The sequence below is a fragment of the Caenorhabditis remanei genome, chromosome X, assembly GCF_010183535.1.
Source record: "Caenorhabditis remanei strain PX506 chromosome X, whole genome shotgun sequence".
Classification (NCBI taxonomy): Eukaryota; Metazoa; Nematoda; class Chromadorea; order Rhabditida; family Rhabditidae; genus Caenorhabditis; species Caenorhabditis remanei.
Genome location: NC_071333.1, coordinates 17,699,138 through 17,717,259, shown reverse-complemented (window position 1 = coordinate 17,717,259; position 18,122 = coordinate 17,699,138). Strand labels below are relative to the sequence as shown.

The window sequence follows — 18,122 nt, the reverse complement described above, 5'->3', positions numbered from 1 at the left end:
ATAAACATTGAGAAGATACACCTCGAAACTAAAAACACTATTTTCGAAAGTTCGTCATCATGGAGATTCCAGATCCAAGAAACATAGAGTGCATTTTGCGAAATGTCGTTTTGTAACTATCTGCCGAGACTCGTATCCGATTACAACAAAATGACCAAGCTCTCTCCATGAAGTTATCAATCTATGCTCTCAAAAAAACATAGAACATTTCGAAAACAGAGCAATTCTCGAAACAGTCATTTATCAAAAATTATCGAGTGTATTCGAGTCGGGAGAAAACAAAAGGGAGCTCTCAACTTTTTTTCAATTTACAACATTAAAAGTGAAAAGTGAAAGAAAATCTCTCGTTGTCATGAATGATATCTTTCTCCAGTATTCGGTTACACCAACACATGCAATTCGTCTCGTTTGCCTTCTTTTTGTTGAGAAATCTGTTTCAATGAGCAAATTGAGAAGATGTAGATTTATTCATTTCATGGAAAGTGTGCACATTTGAAAATTATATTCAGAGAAAGATGAAAAACAGGAAAACAAGAAAAAAACACAAAAGTAAAGCCTTGAGAAATTAAAATTTTAAGGAAGATCGGGGAGAATTGATTTTTCTTTGGAAAAGGAAGAGCAACAAGATAAAAACATGGGAAAGGGATTTGTACATTTACAATTTTTACATGTCCGTTTTTTTTTACAAGTTTTACAAAGTCAGATTAATCTCTACACGATTTCTAATGTCTTGGTGACGACGACTTCTCCAGAACAAATGCAGGTGTCTTCCCACAAAACTCAACTCCTTCGTTATCAGCAACATCCAGAAGTAATTCACGGGATAGTGGTGAATTGACAAATGAAAACTTGGAAAACGCGATTTCTTTGGACATCCTAGATGGGAGAATGTAGCAACGATTTTTGGCATCAATTTTGAAAAGGATGACCCTCTTGTGACCAACAATCAATCGTTTTACATTCGATGTCGTTACCTGGAAAAGATAGATTTTGAAAAAAGACCATATCAATAAATCAGGGTTGTTATACAGATTTCTGATCAGTATCGCGTATCTCGTATACCAAGTCAAAGAACAGATTTTAGTACTTTCCAGACCAAAAAACTGGTTCTTCTTTTTGCATCACATACAATTCTAAAAAAGTTCCCTTACCTCACTGGGCAACTCAAATGGCTCATAACTTCCATGGTACATATAACTGGCAATCATTAATGTTAGGCCAGCAGAGAACACCGCGATTAATAAAGCAGTGATGGTAAGATACAAGTATCCGCATTCCTTGGTCTTTGGTTCAGTGTGATGCATTCTGAAAAGTACATCCAATAGTTCAGATTAGACAGGATATCTTCTAATACCTGATTTGTTTCTTGGTCACTTATTAAAGTAGAATTGAAGAACGGAGGCAAATAGGAAATAGTCTGTCACGAAATTCAGTCGAACTGACAGTATCTGTCAAAAAAGTTCTAGGTTAACTCCGCCTGTGAAATCAAAGTTTTCTGGTAAGCAGGAGGGGAGACTGCAGACTCCGCCCACTGAATGACCGACAACTTTCAACTTCTCTTCGCCGACGATGACGACGACTTCTTCTGGGATGGTCAATATACACGAGGCCCAACGAAAAGAAAATGTGTAATGTAGCGCCCGCAGGACGATGGCGACGCAGCGCAGGACTATTGTGGCATTCTCTAAGTTTCCATTAGTTTTATGTACTATTTTTTTTGATTTGGTTCGGTTTTTTGGGTAGGCAGCGGCCATTTTCTAATTTCCCATTTTTCTTTTCTACCTACTGTTTTTCGGTGAATATTTTAGTACAGTTCACCTTTTATGTCGAAACCCTATGAGAAGGACATGTTGTTTTGACCAAAAAACCTGAATGTTGGGTGTGGGTTCTTGATGGGATTCAAAGGGATGGATGGGGGGGAGTGATAAACATTTTTTCGATGTCCGTCGTCCGTCCGAACAGACTAAAGAAGAATAACACAGTCTCCCAAGTTTTCAACAGATTTCGTCCCCGTCAGCTGACGAACATCGTTATTGTGAACTGATCAGTCATACGACACATTTCTGACCGAAAGATAAATTGAGAAATTGATCATGTTGATGTATCGCGCATTCGGGATATCACGATATCAAAATAAATTTCCTCGTTTCTTTTCGAATTTTTTGTCTCTGACACAAAGAATTTGAGATCTTGGGGTTTTATGATAGGAATTTCCCAAACAAGATGAGTCAAGCAGAGATATATCTGTTGCTGGTGTATATGTTGCGACAAGATGAATAAAAAATTATTAGTGAAAGTTTATGAGGACACTATTAGAAAACTACAAAATTACACTACAAAAGGTATGCAGGAGGATACAGGACTTGACAGTGATAGATTTATTGTATTTTTCATTAAAATTTAAAGAATGATATTTCAGATTGTGTAACAATGATGAAACCAATAACACTAAAATCGCTGACCCGGAATTTTCACTTCTGTTTCATTTTTGTTTTTCTTCTTCTTCTCCGTAATTTCCTTTGTTTGAAATTTCATTTGACCAATGCGTACTTTTAATTCGGTCAAATCATTTTTCACATTTTTTCCCTTTTCCTTTACTAGCGGTCATTAAGAAATGACCCTGCTGCCAGTTGAAACCTTTCAAAAACCGGTCGCCTTCCAATTTTTCGAAGCAGCCAAGACATACGATGCCCTGTCAATGTTTTGTCTTCCTCGAATACCGAATACCGCAGAATGGGCTAAAAAAAGAAAAAAAAGAACAGAAAACCCATTATTAATTTATCATCATCTTCATTTTCTTTATTTCCAATATGTAATAAATTATTATGCGACATGATGGTTGCTGGGAAGAATTTGATATTTGTGAATCTGCTGTCTGCAGGGTTTGACAATAAGTGCATACCGAATGTATGTGACGACAAGGATCTGTTGGGCAAGAATGGAAAGGATTGCGAAGAGAACTCTAGTATTGAAATGTGATATTTGGACGAGAATCAACCAGGAAAGAGCATAAGATAGCATTGTGAAGAATACACAGGATAGTATCGACTTCACTTTGGCATTTACTCCAGAGCGTAGTCGTGTGTAGATTGAAGTAAGGATAGCTGCTGTCCAGGCCTGAAAGTGATGTAATTCACGTGTTCTTTCGAAAGAATTGATCATGACTTACCACATTCGACGCGAAAAATACCCAAGCAGCTACAGGTTGTGCGGATTGATGCGCTATTTTTAGCGAAAACCAAACAGATATCGCGTAGATTGATTGGGACGCTAAATGTGTTTCCATGTTACTGATGGTATCAGTAGTCAGGTTGACTACAAAGTGTTCAAGTGCCTAAAAAATTCACAAAATTTGAATAGTTTGCATTTGAAAATCGCTTACAATTTTCAAAACTACCAGAAACACTATTAGTAGACAATTCGTTGCAGCTAGGGCAACGCAGGTGTCTAATTCTACATTAGATCCTTGTTCCATTTCTTGTCTGAAAGATTTTAAAAATTTACAAGTATGAATTCCACTAGTCTTTGCAATTACCTTGCATCCAACCACATCCAGTTCAAATCAAATAACGGGTATGTCCACCATAGCCATGGTTTGGTTGGTCCCATTGTATAATGAATAATATCTGGATCTACCAAGAACCTTCCATTATTCAAGTAATACATCCCAATGTCATAGTTAAATTTTGCCGACAACCGACTCATAGTAAAATTTTCACATTTTGGTTGTTTCCCAGAAGGATCATGCATCGGTGCATACTTCAAGTCATGAAAGTATGTATTCAAGAATCCTTGGTCTCCACCGTCGTAAGACTCGGCGGTTTGAACGTGTTCTACCATGTCATGGAATATCTGAAAAGGGTGTGGTTTCTCTTTTTCGTAAAATTGAACTGTTCGTAAATTGAGTAATAAAAAATAAGATTGACTTACGGTCTCATTAGTTTTAAGTACGAAGACACCCGAATTGAACATGTCGGAATGGCGAAAAACAGCACAGAAACTACCGCATTCGAATAAAGTGGAAATATCACGAGTGGGTAGAACATCCAAGTCCAGATGGACAATTACATCAAACTCTGTCATAGCCCATAATCGGATCTTGGTATACTGTAAACAGACGGAAATAGATTATTGAAAATTTGTAATAACTCATTACCTGATACTTTCTAGCTTTATGGGTTTTGATATACGGCGTATCAATTTTACTGTCATTATGTACAATGACTCCTTGCTCCTTCAACTCATTCACAGAATTTTCAGTTATATCTTGCGTCACTATGATTATATACGGAATGGATGCATTCAACTTCTTCAGACGATATGCTAAAAATTGTTTTCTTGAAAAATGATCAACTTTTTCCATTTTGCACTCAACACTCCGCCGGGTGACCAAGTGCATTATTCACAAAACAAACATTCCGATGCGTAGTGACACGGCCCTTTTGTAAAGGATCACACAACAACTACATTGTGATTTTTTGTGTCTTTTTGTGATGTATTTCGAATAATTAGAAAAAAACTCACCCAAAACTTTTGCAGGAATCAAAAAGTCATTTGAGGAGAGAACAGAGACATATGCATACTTTTGAGGTAGCACCTGCTCTGGGAATGCAATCAGAAGTAGCAATCCGGTTATGAAAGCATTCATTCACTCCTGAAACTTGAAAAAATGATTAAATACTAATAGAAAAGAAAAAGAATAACATTTTCAAAGATTTCTTATAAAACAAATCTGAAAAATAATCAAAAACTTTTAGTTAAGCAACACCAGTGATCGTACGTAAGACAATGAGATTGATCAGTGTCAATAAATGAAAATCAAGTTTTTCTCTGTGCATTAACTCTACTGGAAAATAGGTCTAGATCAGTGCCAGAAAGTTAAGGAAGAGAAAGGAAAAAAACGCGACAATGTTTATTGTCCAACGTTCTTGTTTGTCCAGAGAGGCTTAGAGGAGAAACAAAACTACAGGGAAAGATCAAATTGTGATGAATTTAACATACTCTTTGATTAGTTTACGGAATGGTTAGAAATAGAATTTTCAAAGCTTAGTGACTTTTAAAGCTGCTAAACAATTGAATGCTAGCAAATTTTTTGATAATGTTGTAAATTTCAAGTTTTACTTTATAAACTCGAAGATCAGTTCCAAAACTTTATGCTGAACTTTGAAGAAACACAAAAAAGTTTCCACTATTCTAAAAATACCTATGTTGTTATTGTTATATGAATCATACCGCATCATGTGAACCGAATATTAAATTTTAGTAAAAAAAAACATTAGTATAAACTTAAGAGCTTTATTTTATTTTTGTGACATTATTTCATATAGTAATTATGAGAAATGAATTATATACATATGTTGAAAAATCAATACATGTCCTTTTTAAAATTTGAAGAAAAGCGCGAGACAAAAAGAATTGGAAGCGCTCACGTCGTCATGACGAAAGTGATGCAGGACTTTGCATTTTTGAACCTCTGAGCTCTATGTAATAACTGCACGACACACTCATACATATATTGAAAAATGAAAAATGAAACATGTACATATAACTCTGACTTATGAATGATATCAGTGTATTGAGTTCTTATCAATGACAGTTGAGAGTGAGAAAAACCGTGCTCGTAGACAACATGGTTTGTGCTTGCTATGAATATCAATGTTTTTATGACCGGTAACGGTGAAACTCTGTGATCTACGGAGAAAATGACTGGGCGCTGCTAAACAACCAAGTCACAAAGCGATCACAATCCGAGAGGGGCATAGAATGGTCTCAATATTTTGTTCCGATATTATTTTTATTGTTTTCCTCTCAATTGCAACATCCATTAATTCATCGGTATAACAAATAAGTAGAAAAATAGAAACCAATTACTCTGGGATTAAAACGTAATTGTTACAAAACAAGGAAAACACTTTCCAGAGCGTTAAGTAATTCCTTAGAGGCTTAAGGCTCAGAATGAAATTATTCTACCTTCTCCTCATTGTTTCGTTACATTTTTCTTTGTTATGTCTTTCAACTCGTCAGATGTTCCTTCTACATTATATTCACTTGTCGATGAGCAAGGTGGTGGGATACTGTCTCCATGGATCAAATACGCAAGATCTTCTGGTGATTATAGTATCCTCGAAGAATACTTGGACACAGCAGTAAGTCAAAAAGAAAATAATTTGATATGTGTTCCTTTTCCTTTGAGGTGAAATCTTACCTATACAATGGCGGAAAAGGGAAACTCGTGCCAATTTCGCAACTTGTCACTATCCGGAACAAACAGAGAAACGCATTGTTAGGAGCGTTGCGTAGGAAAAAGGGAAGAGGAAAAAGTGGACCTAATATTCTGGAACACATTGACCAGGATGCCTTGTCCTCCGGAGATTTTTTGAAAGCTTTGAAAGTTTTGGATGGTGGGATGATAAAAGGAAGGAGAAGTTTCAAGTACAGAGAGTTGGTTTGGGATATGGATCAGAGAGGTTTAAATTATTTTTATTAAAAAAAGACACAAAATAAATTTAATGTTAGGCCGCCTTGGAGAAAATCTACTACACGTATGTATGCTGCTCAACACTGCAGACATGAACGAGCTTGTCAAACAAATGACCTACCGGTTTCCCAAAATCGTTAATGACATTTTTCTGTCTGAGGAGTATTACGGTAACAGAGAAATTGTAAGGCAAATTTCATACTATTAATTTTAGGACTATCTCCATTACACCAAGCAATTGTGAATGAGGATTTGGAAATGGTTTATTTTCTATGTAGAAAAGGTGCAGATGTTCATCAGAGGTTAGTCATTAAAATTAACAGACCCTCTAATCAATGTTTCAGATGCTATGGCTCATTCTTCTGTGCCGATGATCAAAAAGCTTCCCGAACGGATTCATTGGAACACGAATGGGTTGATCTGGTACAAAACACTAAGTATATAGGGTGAGTTTTAGTCAAACTATAAATATTTATATTCACACACAAAAGAAGAGAAAAAAAAACGAAAGATCATAAAGTCGCAGTATTTGAAGACAAATGTACTGGGGCGAGTACCCATTGTCATTCGCGGCGTGTACAAACCAAGTGGATTGCTTTCGGCTTCTTCGCGCAATGAAAGCCGATCCCAACATGCCTGATACCAATGGAAACACTGTTCTTCACTTGACAGTAATCCATGATCTACCAGAGATGTTTATGTTGGCTGTGGAACTTGGAGCGAATCTTCATGTTCGGAATAATCTTAAACTGACTCCACTTGCTCTCGCAGCTCGTCTGGCTAAAAAACAGATATATGATTTGATATTAGAATGTGACATGGATATCTCATGGAGGTATGGACCAGTTGTTTGCAAAGCGTATCCATTGAATGACGTGGACACCATCAATGAAAGTGATGGTTCGCTGAACCCGAACTCAGTCATTGCAAATGTAGTTTACGGAGTGAGTCTATTCTATTCTTTTTGTTTGTTTTCTTCTTGATCTACTACACGTGTTGCGTACAGGACAAGGTGGAGCATTTGGAGTTTTTTGATGGGCTCATAGAGGAAGTGTTGGAGAGCAAGTGGCAGACGTTTGGCAAAAAACAACTTTTTATGTCACTAGCTGGGTACATTTATTTCCTCGCGGTGTTCTATCTGGCTTTCATGACCAGAGATGCACATGTTCTTGTAAGTGCACTGAAAATGAAAGAATATCAGGTCAAAAGTAGTCAATTTTAAGCCAAACGAGCAGAATGAGGAAGATGAAATCATAGAAGCCGACTATTCCAATTACACAGAAGTTCTAAGCGCAGGGTTGAGTCTAAGAGAGCACCTGGCAATTGCAAGACTAGCAGAAAGGAATGTGCTCCCAGCTCATTGCCACCTTTGGGACTATTCTGGACCATCACAACAGATCCGGATGATCAGTGAAGTACTATGTCTGTTTGCGGTTGTTGTTAGAACATTCAAAGATTGTATTGATGCGCAAAGAACTGGATTCAGTAGATGGTGGAATTCGATAGTAAGATATTAAAATGTAGAATCTAGGATGCAATAAACACATTTCAGAAAGCCTTCCCTGAAAAGGTTCTCCACAAATTCTGCCAAATCCTTGTTATGTGTACAGTACCCCTCCGTGTTGGATGTTACCTGGATGATAGTTTCTTAGTCATTGAGAACTTCATAGTTATCGGAATAGTCATAATGAGTACATTTCATTTCTTGTTTTATTGCAGGTTAGTTTTTATACAGAACCACCCAAAAGTTTATCAATTTTGGCAGTTTTCAGTAGAAAACGTCTGACATTAAGTTTGATAGTGAATTTCGGTGTTACCTGAATGTCCGATAAACTCAATCTTGAACGTGCTAAACAGAACAAAAATTGCACACCATTTTTGTTGGTTGACCATTTTTTTAGGGACACGATCTCAAAAATTACAAGTTGTCAAAGTAAAAACTCCTAAATTTGCAAGTTTGCACTAAAATCAGTCAGTTTTAGAAAAAAATTGTTTTGATTACCAGTAACATTCAAGCTCGTACTCCTACAAAAAAATGGCCAACTACAAAAATTATGTGCTATTTTTGCTCTGTCCAACCCTTCTAAAATAAAAATTGTCAGACAATCGGGTGACACCGAAATACACTGTCAAAGTTGATCATGTACCACTAAAAACTGCTAAAGTTGGTAACCTTTTGAGCGGTACTGTAAATACCAATACTAACGTTTCAGAAGTCTCAAATTTGTCGGACCATTTGTTTTGATGGTGTACAAAATTATTGTCAGGGACATGCTCCGATTCCTCCTTATCTACTCTTTCTTCCTTATGGGCTTCGCGCAAGGTGAGTCATTTGCAGGGTGATAGACAGATTTTCTCGTTGCAGCATTCTTTGTCATTTTCAAATCATGCGAACGTGCGGAAATAGTCTACCGCGAAAAACATAACTATACCGATGACGAAGAGTACATCGAGAGGTATTTCTAATGTTGATTCTCCTGAAATTTGAGTATTTTAGATTCGAAAACATTATGGAAGATGGCGTGGAGGCTGTCATGAGAATGTTCATTATGAGTGTTGGAGAGTTTGGTGCTCTTTATAAGAACTTAAATGAATGTAAAAGTAGTATTGCACCACAGTCGAAGGTTTGCCGGTTTCTCAATCTTAATTATTATTAAATTTCAGGTATTCTTCATTCTTTTCGAGTTGATAGTCACTGTTATGCTTTTAAACTTACTTATCGCTATGATGACGCGCACTTATGAGAAGATTGCGGAAACTGAGAAGGAATGGAAACGACAGGTAGGGTTTCATGATCTAGTTGTTAGTATAATAATAATTTGTTCATTTTTTCCAGTGGGCTCAAGTGATATTAATGCTGGAGCAGTCGTCTTCTGCTTCCGAACGTCTTCTGTCGCTTTATCGGTACACTCGTCCAATTCGATCGGATAAAAGGAGAAGAGCCTTTGTTGTGAAGGTAAAATCTGATGTAAGGAGCTCCTATTTTTATTATTTCTATTTCGAAACATATCAAAGTTTCGTTTTTTATTTCAAACTTTCCAGGAACGCCAACAACCACAATTCAAACTAATCGCTCCACGTGGAAAACCATCTATTCGACTATCCAACAACAGCTCCATTCATGTTTTACACGTTTTATCAAAAAACCCTTGATTTTCCATTTTCAATTAACCAAATTCAGCTGCTGATCTAGACATTTAATTTATTATTTTCTTTTTCTGCTTTCTCCTGCTTTTTAGTATTAAAAATGAAGTATTTATCAACGTTTTTTCACTGGCTGAAGTACTACGTGTGATTGTGTACACAAGATGCGCGCAAGGACACAAGAAGCGCGTCAGTCAAAAGTCGGGAAAGTCGGAAAATGCGCACCACGGCCGGAAGCCTATTTTTCAGTAAATAACCTAATTTAAATGCACAGTCACTCAAATAAATATAGGTTTCCATGAAAAATGATTCACCGATTTTTTTGGAGCAGAAACTATCAATAATTTTTCTATTATTTGTAATTTCCGTTGGTTTTTCTCAATTTTTCTCACTTTTCTCAATTTCAGAATGCTCAGCCGCAACGTTGTTGCTGTCCGTGGAGCCCACAAAGCGGCATCCTCAGCCACTGCTTCAAAACCAGTTGAAAAAGTGACGAAACTTGGAAATGGATTGACAGTCGGCACAATCGACTCGAAAAAGCCACTCACACAGTTGGTAAGCCTTTCGTGGAGCATTTACCGGTGTTAATGTAGATTTTTGTTTCAGGTTCTTGCCTTCAGAGCTGGAAGCAGGTATGAGCAAGCTAACCAAGCAGGACTCTCTCACACAATCAGAAACTTTGTTGGAAGAGACTCAAAAAATCATTTTGGAACCGCGATTGTGTGGTCGGCCGCTAACTACGGAGGAGTTGTGGTGAGCACGAAGAAATTGGTAGAAACGGGCAAAGGATCATAAGCAAACTTGTCACGGGCCGACCCAGATCGATATCGGAAAAAAAATGTCGAATTTTCAACTACACTTCAGAATTCAATCAAAAGCTAGTTGTGCATCAAGAAATTGGGTTTTGACTGTAAAATTTCAACAAATTCAGAAATTGGTACTCTTTATGAAGCCGGGGAGGACCAGGCCAAAATTTGACTAGTTTGGTCATAAGGAAGAATCGAGAAATTTCCGAAAACAATAAAACTTGTCTGAAAAAAGCATAGTTGTCAAGGCCCGGCCCGGGCCTTGTCGGCGAAATCAAGGCCCGGCCCGGCCCGGCCCGGGCCGGGCTTAAGGCCCGGGCAAATTGGCGCGAAAGTCAAATTTTCAAATTTTTTCAAATTTTTTGAATTTTTTTGAATTTTTTCGCGAAAAAGTCATATTTTCGACTATCAGTCAGAATTAGAAGAAATTCTGAAAAATAGTCAAAAATGGTCACATTTCCGATGAAAAATTGAAAAAATTTCGAAAAAAAAATTGGGAAAAAAAGGGTCATTTTTTGAAGCCGGGCCTTCGGGCCGGGCCGGGCCTTGAAAATTTTCTACCGGCCCGGCCCGGGCATTGACAACTATGGAAAAAAGTGTCTGCTTCGAAAAATGTTTTAGTTGAGTAGTTGAACAACAAATGGTATAACCAACTGAAAAATGACGTGTAAAATCTGAAAATGGTGTAGCCGAGTTACCAGTTCATTAAACACAACTGATTTTTATTTTGTATACATTAACCCAACAATTTTCAGAAATCATTCACCTCCCGCGACTTGTTCGGAGTCTCCCTCACAGTTCCACGTGACTCCACCTCTTATGCCCTCCATGTCCTCGCTCAAGCTGCCGCTAACCCAGGATTCAAGCCATGGGAAGTCGCCGACGTCCTTCCAACTATGCGTGCTGATAACGGATTCAGAACCGCTTATGACTATGTGGTCGACCTGATTCACAAAGCAGCCTATAGAAATGGAGGACTTGGAAACTCAATCTATGCACCATGCTCCACAATTGGATCCGTCAGTGCCCAAACTTTGTCTGAGTTTGCTGTGAGTCGGTGAAAATAGGAAAATTTATGAATTATATCGTTTAGGAGAAGCACTTTGTCACTGGAAACGCCGTCTTGTTCGCCACAAACGCTGCGCATGAGGATTTGGTTCTTTTCGGAGACAACTACTCCCCAATCAGAAATGGAAGTGCTGTTTCCCCATCTTCCAGTGCTTACAAAGTATGTTTTATGAAAAAAATATATTTATTCAGTGGAGTCGGATAACAAAATATTAAATATCGAAATAATGAGTAACAATCTACCAACGTCTCTGGTAGCTTCCAGTTTGTGGTGGGGATGGAGCATCATATCCTCCTCCAGATGGAACCTCTGGCTTCGTTGGTGGTGGAACGGAGTATGCTGGCTCAGCTGGGTAGCTTGGAGATGGATAGCTTGGAGATGGGTAGCTTGGGGATGGATAGCTTGGAGATGGATAGCTTGGAGATGGATGAGCTGGCTCTGGCTCCGATGGTGATGGGTATCCGCTGTCTGAGCTTCCTGGCTTCTCGGTGACCGGTGGTTGTGGTGCTGGTGGAGCACGAGTGGTTGCTGGTGGAGCGCGAGTGGTGGCTGGTGGAGCACGGGTGGCTGGTGGAGCACGAGTAGCTGGTGGCGAGGTGGATCCACGTGGTGGTGGTTGTGGAGTTCCGGAGGTTGGTGGAGTTCTGTCGTCCTGTCTTTGTGGGCATGGACAGTAGTTGGCATCCTTTCCTGTAAAATTAAAGAATTTCAGAAGCTATTCTTCTAGAAGTTATACCTGGTGCTCCTGGCTTTCCGGCTTGTCCTGGTGTTCCTGGGAAGGCGTCGTGTCCTGGATTTCCTGGCGTTCCTGGTGCTCCTTGTGGTCCCTCCTCTCCGTCCTTTCCTGGCTCTCCGTGTTGTCCTGGAAGTCCAGTCTCTCCAAGCCATCCTGGCTCTCCTGGCTGTCCAGCGGCTCCTGGGAAGTAGGTGGTTCCTGGCATTCCGTCTGGTCCGTCGGTTCCGTCGTATCCCTTTGGTCCTTGCTCTCCCTCATCTCCTGGAGCTCCCTCTTGTCCTGGAGCTCCGTCTTCTCCGGATGGTCCAGCGGATCCTTGAAGTCCTGGGAAACCTTGTGGTCCGACTTCTCCGTCAGATCCTGGTGGTCCAGCTGGTCCCTCTGGGCACTTGATGCATCCTCCTGGAATATCGTGGGTGGTGGCAAGCGAGATTCCGCTGGCTCCCTTTCTTCCTTCATCTCCTGGATGTCCTTCGTCTCCACGCTTTCCTGGAGCTCCTGGTGGTCCTGGTGGTCCGGCTGGGCATCCTTGAGAGTTGCTGTCGCAATTGCACATTCCTGGGTAGACGAATCTCTTGTTACGGAGAAGGGATGGCACTGGATTGGCGGATTCTCCGGTTGGGGATTGAAGGATTAGGAGACGGTCCCAGGTGTCATCAGCGAGCACTTTGAATTCATCAACACGACCTTCAACTTCCGAACGAAGGTTGTTGATGTCCTGGACAATATGTCCAATAGAGCAAAGTGCGGAGAGAACTCCGAGCATGCAGACGCCTGCTCCAATATAGCCAAGAGTAGACATCGTTGGGAACAATGTTGTTATTTGCCTCGCCAAACACTTTTTTATACATCTCCCTTCAAAAAAACTCGAAATCCTATAAGAACTTGCAAAGGGAGGCGGATGGGGGGTGGGAAAACCGAGAGGCTTCACGGCGCAATTGATCGGAAAGAACGTTGCGATAAAAAATTACCGGTTCCCCGGACGTATCGTATCGCAGTGATGTCGTCGGACATGCGGCGGATATTCAGTATACCTATGGCGGCATGCGCTAAGGAAAAAGAAAAAAACTTGCTACTCGTGTCCCCTTCCCTCGACCATCACTCATTCTGGGGGGAGAAGGGATTAGAAATAGAACACACGTCAAAAAAATTGAAATCTCCTTCCGTTATCCGCTCCACTGTTTATGTTATCTATACTATCTTTTCTCACCTTTTCCAACACCTAGGGAGGAGAAGTGCGCAGAGACGTCGATTCCAAGTACGCGCACGTCATCGTCGCCGGAGAGGGTGCTGCTGGAAACAATGCGAAGGCACTTGCAACACAAGCCGTTCTTCTCACTGCACTCGGCAACTCATCGCCAGTCAAGTATGGATTCAAAAAAAAGCAAAAGATTACAAAATGATTTATTTCCAGATTCTCCTCGTCTGCCAGCGGTGTCCTCGCTAAAGCTGCCGGAGCTCATGGATCTGCCAGCGCTTATCAAGCAGTTCACTCCGATAGCGGACTCGCTGGAGTCTACGTTGTTGCAGAAGGCGCCCAGGCTAACCAGGTCGTCACCAATGTGGTCGGAGCCTTAAAATCATTCAAGGTTGCCGACATTGAAGGTACATTAGAATTTCATATGAATTTTGAGAATATTCTATTTTCCAACCTCAAAACATTTTCAGCTGTCAAGAAGCAAGCCCACAACAACGCGTTGAGAGCCTCAGCCCACTCTGACAACTACTCGATCGAAAGAACCTCTCAACTCTTCCAATCCCAGGACAACTATATTGAGCTCATCCCGAATGTGTCTGCTAGCGACGTAGAAGCAGCCGCCAAGAAGCTTACCAGCAAGTTGTCCGTGGCCAGCTATGGAAATGTCAACGAGGTTCCATACGTTGACTCCCTGTGAATAAATCAATAGTGAAGAATCTTAACCACCGATAAAATTTAACCTACAGTAGTCGATTATTGCTTGTTATGATTAATGATTTTGTTTCCTCACCACCATCTCATTTTTTGTCAATAAAAAAGATTAGACACTGAATACAAGAAAAAGCTCGATTTTATGTATATAAGAGAAGCGGGTGGATAAGTGAAATAGCTGGGAATTGAGGATTTGAGACGGGACTCCAAAAGAAAAATTGATTCGGGAATTAGCAAAAAATGACATCAGTAGGACCAAATGGGGATAAACGTTTCCGTAAAATTTAGGGATGAGCAGGGGAAGCTTGTGCGGGATAACATGTTTTTAGAAATAAAACGAAAAGACGTAAAACCAAGAAAAAAGATAATGAGAAAGGACAAGATAAATCCATTGTAGTTGGGAGCTCCAAGTTTTCAAGATGAGAGCCACCGACCACAATTTTATGACAATAGGCAAAGAGCTGAGGGGAATGGATGGATAAAGAAAGTAAAATGGTAAAAAACTGGTCAAGTGATTTCACGGTATTGAGAAGCGAGACAAAGGGGGGAATTTATATTAATACCCGGCACGAGGGGATAGATTATCATGGACGAACTCTTGGAGAGTATTAATATAAATTTTTGGAAGCGGGTAAAGTTATATTTATTAATTCTGTTCATCTGGGACGATTAGATTGGCCAGAGACTCTTGGCAAGGCAGCACGTGTTGTGGATGGTTTTTCCGATTGGAATCTGAAATAAATAGTTATTTTAGGAATCAGGGGGTCAGGGAAATTTGCAATTGGCCGGGCCGAGCCGGTTTGGCTCGGTCGGCCCGGATCACAGTACAAAAAATTGAATTTTTTGAGTTTTTCGCAAAAAACCGAATCGATTGAAACTCATATTGACGCCGGGCCGATATTTTGCAAGCCTGGGGTCAGGTGACATCAGGAATTTTAAGATTTTAACTCACCTGCATCATTTGCTCATCGAGTTTCTGGTGCTTGAGTCCATAGGTGACCTCAACAGAGTTGGTGAAGCGCTCGAGCTCCTTGGTGAAGCGGAGGAAGAAGTAGTGGATAGACTGGTCAGCAGTAACCAGGCAGAGTGCTGGCGCACGGTTAGCAAAGAAGCTGTCCTTATCCTTTGGCGGATGAACAGCAATCACTTGTTGGAAAGAGTCACCGGGAATCTCATTGAGGAGGCGCAAGAATCCGTCGGCCCAGAACTTCTCTCCTTCTTGAACGACTGCAATGCTACCCTCAAGGAGAACGGTAAGGCATGGAGTCATGTATTGTGGCGTCGCCTTGTTCTCCATGATCTGTCCAAGAACTGCCATCCACTCGGCGTAGTCTTCTTGGGCGCTAGACTCAAACTCGAATTGGCCTTCAGGGCCTCTCAACTGGAAAGTGACGCGTCCCATGTTATGCAAGGTCGATGTGCTGAAAGGAAATTGAATTGAATGACTATTCGCTTTGATTTATCTATTTTTGATCAATGTTGGCGACTTCGGTAGACGACCTTGAAAAGACGCGCACTAGTGAAAGAGGCTTTTGTCTAGTGATCTGCCATTCAGATTACGGTAGATGCTATCTGAATTTCAAACGCTTACCTCAAGTTGATCACAACATCCTCGCTCTTGCAGTTGGAGTCGAGGAACACGTGGAGACAGTTCCCAACAATCATACAGTATCTCTGATCGGCCTCCTCCGATCCTTTCATCCAGGTTCCAACGCTAGTTTTGAACAAGTATCCAGATTTTGTAGTCATCGACTGCTCACGCTCCGCATACGACTGCTCATACCAGAAGCAAAGAGCGGCCGAACGAATGTCGATCGTTCTTGAGAGTTGCTTTTCCAGATTTGGCTGAAGCATGCACATGTATCCGATGTGGTCGTCGACCTCGGCACGCTCCGACAGCTGACGGCTACTGTGCTCCACGACCTGGATGAGCGAGTTGATCAAATGAGCGCCACACTCCAATCCAGCCAACGCGGCGGTGTAGGTGAACACGGACTTGTCATCCCTCTCCACGTTCTCAATAAAGTGGCTGAATCCATTTTCGTTGGCTTCCAACATGAAGGACAAATTGTCGATGGAAATCTGAAATAGAATATTTAGTCTATCAAATTTTGTCATTTTCAAATGTAACCATACCTTGATAGCCTTGATACGGTCATGAGCCATACGAACCACTGGGATAAAGAATCCCTCCGATGACAAGTTTGTCGTCTTTCCCGGAGATCCGCTGTGGGTCTTGTAGCGGTACTTGAAAACGTAGACGTTGTAGTTCGTCATCACGAAGTAACGGAGTTTGATGCTGTCGGAATGGAAGTTTTCGAGCACTTTGAAGCATTCGATGATCTTCTCCGACGACTTCTCAAAAACGTTGATAGCGAGGTGAAGAACGTCTCCTTGGCTCATTCTGGAAGATTTCAAGGTAAACATTTTTTCAAGTAGAAACACTTACTGATACTCCCCATCGGCAAGATTGTACTCCGGCATGTCTGGCTCCTCTGGCTCAACGCTCGCCAAGATCTGTTCGATGCCATCTGGATCCATAGACTCCATATGAGCGCAAGACATCTTCTTTGTCATGACGTCTTCCAACTTTTCCTCCACAACCGAAGTCGATGCCTCACCGTCCTCGTCAATTTCTTCAACGCGTGAAGCATCGTAGAGCTCAGTGTTGAGACGGTTATGACGGTTACGGACAAGTTCATCGAGAAGAACATCCTGGTCAATGGCTTGGGTAAGAATGCTTGGGATTTCAGTTGGGATCACATTTGGCACGACCTCCTGGGAAGCTTCTTTTTCGGTGAGCTTGCGTTGACGGGCAGCAGCACGTGAAGACACCTGCACAACATATGGTTCGACGACAGCAGCTGGAATTGGCTCTTCGCGGAGCTGGCGGGAGGTCTGGAACAACAAAGTTATGAGTAAGGATCCAATCTGAAAATTTCTTACATAGAAGGCAAATTGGACAGTGTTGAGTCTATCCATGAGCTCGGTGATGGCCTCCAAGAATCCGTTGTTGCGGAGACACGAGTTGATGTGGTAGTACTTGTTCAAGTAGATCCTGGAATGTTTTTTATTTCATATTTTTCATATTTTTTAATTCAACTCACTTGTTGATCTGGTTGGTGAGGGCGAGAAGCATAAAGTGGAGAGTTCCCTTGTTGAACGACGTCTTCAACCACCCGATTGACAAAAAGCGGTCATTGGCATTTCCACACTCAGCTCTCAGCATTTTCTGCTCGGCTTTTGGCAGGAATTGGCGTATGAATCTCCAGTAGGTTCCATCGGCGGTGAGAAGTCTAGAAAATATATCAAAAATTATTTCAATTCGTTGGAAGCCATGATTAATGCAGGTACTAACCCATACGAGAAGAACGTGTCCATGGAATTGAACAACTTCCGGCCGTTTACATTATCCGCGTCGACAATATCCGTTTCGCGGAGTATCTGAAAATTTTAAATAAATTAATAAATTTTATTGCAAAAATTAAAGAAGTTACACAAAAAATTAAACAAACTCACTTTATTCACGAATCTTTCGATCAAATTCTGAAATTCTCCGTGTTGGGCTCTGGTGTAGTGAGCCTGCGGTCGATATGAGTACGGTAGCATATGATACATGGCGAAATTACTGAAAGTGAAGAAAATAATACACGCAACAAATTTTTTATCACGGAAAACCCATAACGGAAGAAGCAAATGACACGAAAGAGAGCGAAAACGTAAGAAATTCGTCACCACCCCAGCGGTAAAAGACATCACATTATTCAAATAGTGCGTCAGTGCGTGAGGGTGTGCGCGCCCGCCGGGCGTGTCAAGGTCTAGACTAGTGAAAGTGACTCTACATTGCGAAATGTCGGAAGACAAGGAGGGGAAGGGGGTAGACAATGGGTAGACTGAGGAAGGAAGATTACAATAACAATTTTGTTTGAATACTTTCGAAAAATTTCGAAATTTAAATTGGAAAAAGAGAAGAGAGAGCG

The 18,122-nt window shown here is 40.8% G+C and overlaps 7 protein-coding genes across 7 annotated transcripts; 3 read left to right on the top strand and 4 right to left on the bottom strand.

Annotated features, from left to right (window-relative positions):
* Positions 1-722: 722 nt before the first annotated feature.
* GCK72_025580 (uncharacterized protein) lies at positions 723-1,304 on the bottom strand (the record flags this gene model as incomplete). The annotated part of the gene is made up of 2 exons (XM_003106150.1): positions 723-974; positions 1,152-1,304. The coding sequence occupies 2 exons, from the start codon at positions 1,302-1,304 to the stop codon at positions 723-725; spliced, it is 405 nt and encodes a 134-aa protein (XP_003106198.1).
* A 1,519-nt stretch (positions 1,305-2,823) lies between these two features.
* GCK72_025579 (uncharacterized protein) lies at positions 2,824-4,648 on the bottom strand (the record flags this gene model as incomplete). Its single annotated transcript, XM_003106225.2, has 7 exons — positions 2,824-3,117; positions 3,170-3,334; positions 3,383-3,482; positions 3,536-3,852; positions 3,931-4,107; positions 4,157-4,323; positions 4,525-4,648. The coding sequence occupies 7 exons, from the start codon at positions 4,646-4,648 to the stop codon at positions 2,824-2,826; spliced, it is 1,344 nt and encodes a 447-aa protein (XP_003106273.2).
* Positions 4,649-6,005: 1,357 nt separating this feature from the next.
* GCK72_025578 (uncharacterized protein) lies at positions 6,006-9,631 on the top strand (the record flags this gene model as incomplete). Its single annotated transcript, XM_053736399.1, has 14 exons — positions 6,006-6,146; positions 6,194-6,467; positions 6,517-6,648; positions 6,693-6,780; positions 6,823-6,924; positions 7,014-7,422; positions 7,485-7,649; positions 7,702-7,983; positions 8,031-8,197; positions 8,692-8,801; positions 8,844-8,922; positions 8,976-9,102; positions 9,315-9,434; positions 9,521-9,631. The coding sequence occupies 14 exons, from the start codon at positions 6,006-6,008 to the stop codon at positions 9,629-9,631; spliced, it is 2,307 nt and encodes a 768-aa protein (XP_053579965.1).
* Positions 9,632-10,030: 399 nt separating this feature from the next.
* On the top strand, positions 10,031-11,701 carry GCK72_025577 (uncharacterized protein; the record flags this gene model as incomplete). Its single annotated transcript, XM_053736398.1, has 4 exons — positions 10,031-10,177; positions 10,229-10,375; positions 11,184-11,477; positions 11,522-11,701. 4 exons carry the CDS (start codon positions 10,031-10,033, stop codon positions 11,699-11,701), a joined length of 768 nt encoding a protein of 255 aa, XP_053579964.1.
* A 34-nt stretch (positions 11,702-11,735) lies between these two features.
* On the bottom strand, positions 11,736-13,035 carry GCK72_025576 (uncharacterized protein; the record flags this gene model as incomplete). The annotated part of the gene is made up of 2 exons (XM_003106216.2): positions 11,736-12,187; positions 12,234-13,035. The coding sequence occupies 2 exons, from the start codon at positions 13,033-13,035 to the stop codon at positions 11,736-11,738; spliced, it is 1,254 nt and encodes a 417-aa protein (XP_003106264.2).
* Positions 13,036-13,233: 198 nt separating this feature from the next.
* GCK72_025575 (uncharacterized protein) lies at positions 13,234-14,128 on the top strand (the record flags this gene model as incomplete). Its single annotated transcript, XM_053736397.1, has 4 exons — positions 13,234-13,311; positions 13,460-13,599; positions 13,648-13,838; positions 13,902-14,128. 4 exons carry the CDS (start codon positions 13,234-13,236, stop codon positions 14,126-14,128), a joined length of 636 nt encoding a protein of 211 aa, XP_053579963.1.
* A 683-nt stretch (positions 14,129-14,811) lies between these two features.
* On the bottom strand, positions 14,812-17,760 carry GCK72_025574 (uncharacterized protein; the record flags this gene model as incomplete). The annotated part of the gene is made up of 9 exons (XM_053736396.1): positions 14,812-14,874; positions 15,095-15,563; positions 15,734-16,224; positions 16,279-16,546; positions 16,592-17,040; positions 17,089-17,200; positions 17,250-17,438; positions 17,501-17,586; positions 17,662-17,760. 9 exons carry the CDS (start codon positions 17,758-17,760, stop codon positions 14,812-14,814), a joined length of 2,226 nt encoding a protein of 741 aa, XP_053579962.1.
* Positions 17,761-18,122: the final 362 nt, after the last annotated feature.